At 49.7% G+C, this 4,540-nt stretch overlaps 1 protein-coding gene across 1 annotated transcript in view; it reads left to right on the forward strand.

Annotated features, from left to right (window-relative positions):
- Nucleotides 1–2,525: 2,525 nt before the first annotated feature.
- Nucleotides 2,526–4,540, forward strand: part of HAS1 (hyaluronan synthase 1) — an 18,888-nt gene continuing 16,873 nt past the window's right edge. The window contains exon 1 of the mRNA XM_011946228.1: nucleotides 2,526–2,587. Coding sequence (XP_011801618.1) covers nucleotides 2,579–2,587 — 9 coding nt within the window. The 5' untranslated portion in view covers nucleotides 2,526–2,578. The remainder of the gene's footprint in view (nucleotides 2,588–4,540) is intronic.

The raw sequence follows: 4,540 nt of genomic DNA on the forward strand, positions 1-4,540 counted from the left end.
CGAAGGAGGAGGGGACTGGGAACCTGGACTCTTGGGTCTCAGAGGAGGGAACCTTTGAGAATTAAAGCCCTGGTTATCCTTCTTCATCTGCACTCTGGTTTTAGAAACATCTGGTTTTATACAGCTGCTCCACCCGAGCAGGGCGGGGTGGGGGCTGGGCAGCCAAATGCCCCACTTCTGGGGAGGGGCCCGTGCTGCCCCCTCCCACTGGGCGGAGGACTCACCCTCCCCTTCTGCTCTGGGCTGGCCTCAGATCATCTGAGGATCCATCATCCTGGCACAGCCAGACACCAGGCGGCCCGGCTCCCCACAACAGCGTCAGACACAGCCCGGCCCGCCCTGGTGGGTGGGCGGGGCGTTCGGGGTCCTTGGGAATGCACCTTCTCGCTGACAGCCAGGCCCAGGCAGAGGCTTGGCCTGGCGCACCCTCCTCGGGAGAACCCCAGGGTGTGCAGATTTGGTGTCTGGCAGGGGAGAGCTCCGGGACAGCCTGGAAGAGATGGAACTGCAGGGAGAGACGAAGATGTAGAAACAGAGAAGTGGAGAGAAACAGTGAATGAGAGAGAGAGAGAGAGAGAAACACGTACAGAGATAGAGCTTCACAAAGAGATAGGTGTGGTGGCTCACCCCGGTAATCCCAACACTTTGGAAGGCCAAGGCAGATGGATCACCTGAGGTCAGGAGTTGGAGACCAGCCTGGCCAATATAGTGAAACCCCATCTTTACTAAAAACACAAAAAATTAGCCGGGTGTGGTGGTGCACGCTTGTAGTTCCAGCTACTCGGGAGACTGAGGAAGGAGAATAGCTTAAACACGGGAGGCGGAGGTTGCAGTGAGCCGAGATCATGCCCCTGCGCTCCAGTCTGGGTGACAGAGTGAGAGTAAGACTCCATCTCAAAAAAAAAAAAAAAAAAAAAGAAAAGAGATGGGGATGCAGAGAGATGGAGGGAGGATAGAGATGGAGATAGAGTGGGACATACAGGGAGAAAGAGAGACAGAGAGAAAGAGACACACACAGACACACAGTGAGAAAGTCACTCAGAAAGAGGGAGAGCCACACAAGAGGAAAGTCAGGGAGACTTCAGAAATGCAAAGGGACAGACACTCCCGAGTGAAAACAGAGAGAGAATGGTTGTGAGGGGGGATGAGGAGGAGAAACAGACAGGAATACACAGAGGCAGAGACCCAGATAGATGGACTGAGAAACACACATGGGGAGACAGACACAAAACAACAGAGACTCGGGGACAGGCAGACAAAGAGAAAGAAGGACGGGGGAATTTCTCTCTGCTGCTCCATGTCTTCCAGCCTGTCCTGGAGCTGGACCCTGCCAGACACCAAAGGTCATCGGAGTCATAGGCAGGGAGAAAAGAACGAGGCAGCTACCAAGGCAGAAAGTGAGACATCAATAGTTCATAGTAAGAGGAGGAGAGAGAAGAACAGAATTAGATACAGATAATTTTTTAAAAATTCATAGAAAGAAGGGCATGGAAACAGACATTTATCACAGATCTTCTGGTCCTGAGGGGCTGGGGTCTGGGCACCCCAGGTCCCTCATCTCTTTTCCACCCTTCCTCTGACTCAGTTTCCCTGATGGGTGAAAGCCCTGACAGACCCCAGCTGGATCCCCAGGGACAGCTGACCGACAGCTCTCTGTGTTCATCCCTGAGTCCCTGGGGATACAGATCCCAGCGCCCCAGCCCTCCGCCCCAGGTCCTGGTGCACACACGCAGACCCACGTCAGTCAGGCACCGAATGGACAGACGTTCACTCACAGCTCCGATTCCAGGCAGCCGTGCCCTGGGCCAGCGCACACACAGGCACACCCACAGCACGCACGTGTGTGTGTTTCGTTCCATCTACCAGTTGCTGAGACATGTCCCTGGGGGACCCAACCCAGAGATGGATTCTGGGGGCAGGAGAGGCGGCTGCGGGAGAGGCAGGGCGGGGGTGACTGGGGAAAGTGAGAAGGGGGAGGTGGGGAGAGCTTTAAAGCAAGAAGAGAAACAAATGAGGGTGAGAGGAGGTAAGAGAAGTGGAGAGGAAGAAACGGATGGAGAGAAAGACAGAAACTTGGAGAAATGTGGTAATGGGGAGAGAGATAAGGGTACCAAGAAAGAGATGAGGATAAATAGTGGATTGGGGAGAAAGAAAGGGACGGAGGGAAATACAGGGATAGGGGATGAGGGGATCCCCAAAATGCAAGCAAGGTGGAAGAGAAAAATCAGGGGAGACAAGGGACAAGAGTGGGGAGCAAGAGAGAAGAAGACAGAAGAGAGAGGCTGGGAGAGGAGGGGGAGCGACAGCAGAGAGGACCAGAGGAGGGGCGCGGGTAGACATGGGGGCCTGGGAAGGGAGGCCCGTCTGGCTGAGCGGGGTGGGAGTAATAGCGGGAAGCGGGTGGAGCTGCCGGGCCATGACCTCAGAGCCCCTGGCCCAGCTTAGCCTGACTGACGTCAGCACTTGCTCCCGCCCCCGCCTATGCTGGTCTTCAAATGACCCCCCTGCAGCTCTCTGGCCACAGAGAAGCTGGGAGAGCAAGCAGGAGAGAAGAGAGTGTCCGGCCAGACCCACTGCGATGACACAGGTTGTGTGTGTGTGTGTGTGTGTGTGTGTATACAGCCATGTGGGGGAAACTACTGCCATATGTGTGACGAGTGTTGGGGAACTGTGTGCGCATGATTTCATGTGTGTATCCATGTGCGTGACAGCGACCATGTGTGTGTAGGGGACAGTGAGCATGTGAGGCTGAGTGTGCAGGTCTGTGTATACATTGCCCTGTGTGGGCGGCCATCCGAAGTACATGTAGGTGAGATGTGCCATGTCCGTGTTTCTGTATCTGTGTATCTTGCTATAAATTTGTGTGTGTCTATGTTCCCTGGGAGGCAGAGAGAAAGAGGGAGTGAGACAGTGAGCAAGTGAAAGAGACTGAGTAAGAAAGAGAGTTGGATTTGCCTGTGGCACGTGGGAATGGATTTCTGTTTCACGCGTTCAATAGCTATTAAGTTGAACCAAATGAAATCACCGATACTGAGCCACTCTAGACTTGGAAGAACAGCAATTTCATCTGGTTCAGTATCAGCTTGACAATCACCTACTATTTCTCTTGAAATCTGCCCTGTGTGTCCCATTGCCCCAGACTCTCAGTTGGGGCTCTGTGTGTTTGTGGACACGTGGGCACCCCCTTGCTGGTGTTGCTTTTTCCTGCCGAGGGGTGTGTGCCTGCAGGTTCACCTGTGTGGCCATCAGTGGGGGTCATGATCGTTGTGTTTGGCCTGAGTGCGTGTGTGGGGTCATCCTGTAGAACCCGAGTAATTTCATTCTGTGTGTCACTCATCATGTGTGAGTTCACGTGTGGGGGGTGTGTGTCTACATGTGTGTTCATCTGTGTTATTAGAATCAACTCTCTGGATCCCTAGCATGAATTGGGCCATCCTTAGGAACTCAGGCAAGGCCAGGTTTGAGGCAAAGGAAGAGAGAAGGGGGATTCCAGAAGAAAGAATAATGTTTAATGTTGAGACTTTAAAAGCTGTACCTCAGCTTTGTCCTCTAGAAATGTAACAAAAACCACAATATCTAATATAAAACGTTCTTGTGGCCACATTTCAAAAAGTAAAAACAAACAGGTGAAATTAATTTTAATAATATATTTTTATTTAACCCAGTGTGTCAGGGGCCAGCACATTTTTTTTTTTATAAAGGGCCCAATATTAAATATTTGAGGCTCTTGGGGGTCATCTGGTCTCTTTTGAAAGTACTCAACTTCCATGCTGTAAATGTAGAATCAGCCACAGATGATGTATAAACCAATGAATGCGGTTGTGTGCAAATAAAGCTTCCTTTAAGGACACTGAAATTTGAATTTCATATTTTTCATGCGCCACAAACTATTATTCTTCTTTTGGCTTTTAAAAACCATCTAAAAATGTCAAAAAAAATTCTTAGCCTGCAGGCTGTAGCAGGTCTTAGCCTGCTGACCCCTGCTACGTACGAGATATGATAATTTCAATATGTAATCAACACATAAATGTTAATGAGCTATTTTACTTTCTTTTCCCCAGACTTGAGCTTCAAAATCCAGTGTGTTCATTGCGCTTCTCACTTAGATGCTACCTTTTCATTGGACATACCTAATCTGTGTCTAGATTTTATAAAATTTACAGTTACAAAAGGAGCATCATAGATGCAACTTGTTCCAAACATATTTAAAAGCTTTCTAGTAACTGAATCAAGTAAGAGTTTTTAAAATTTAAATGAATTAAAATTAAAATAAAATTTAAAACTCAGTTCCTCGGTGATACTGGCTGCATTTTAAGTGCTCGGTAGATACATGTGGCTGGTGACACCTGTTTTGGACACAGAGAGCTGTATCTTAATGACACATTTAAATAACCCACGGCAAACCTATGAGGCAGGAACTGGTGGCGGAGGAGGCAGTTTAGTGTAGAGTGGACGCCAGAGCCAGACTGCCTGAGTTTTATTTCTAACACTGCTTATTACCTGAGTGACCTTGGGTAAAAGTATTTGCCTCTCGGTGTCT

This window comes from Colobus angolensis, unplaced genomic scaffold (genome assembly GCF_000951035.1).
Source record: "Colobus angolensis palliatus isolate OR3802 unplaced genomic scaffold, Cang.pa_1.0 Scaffold25, whole genome shotgun sequence".
Lineage (NCBI taxonomy): Eukaryota > Metazoa > Chordata > Mammalia > Primates > Cercopithecidae > Colobus > Colobus angolensis.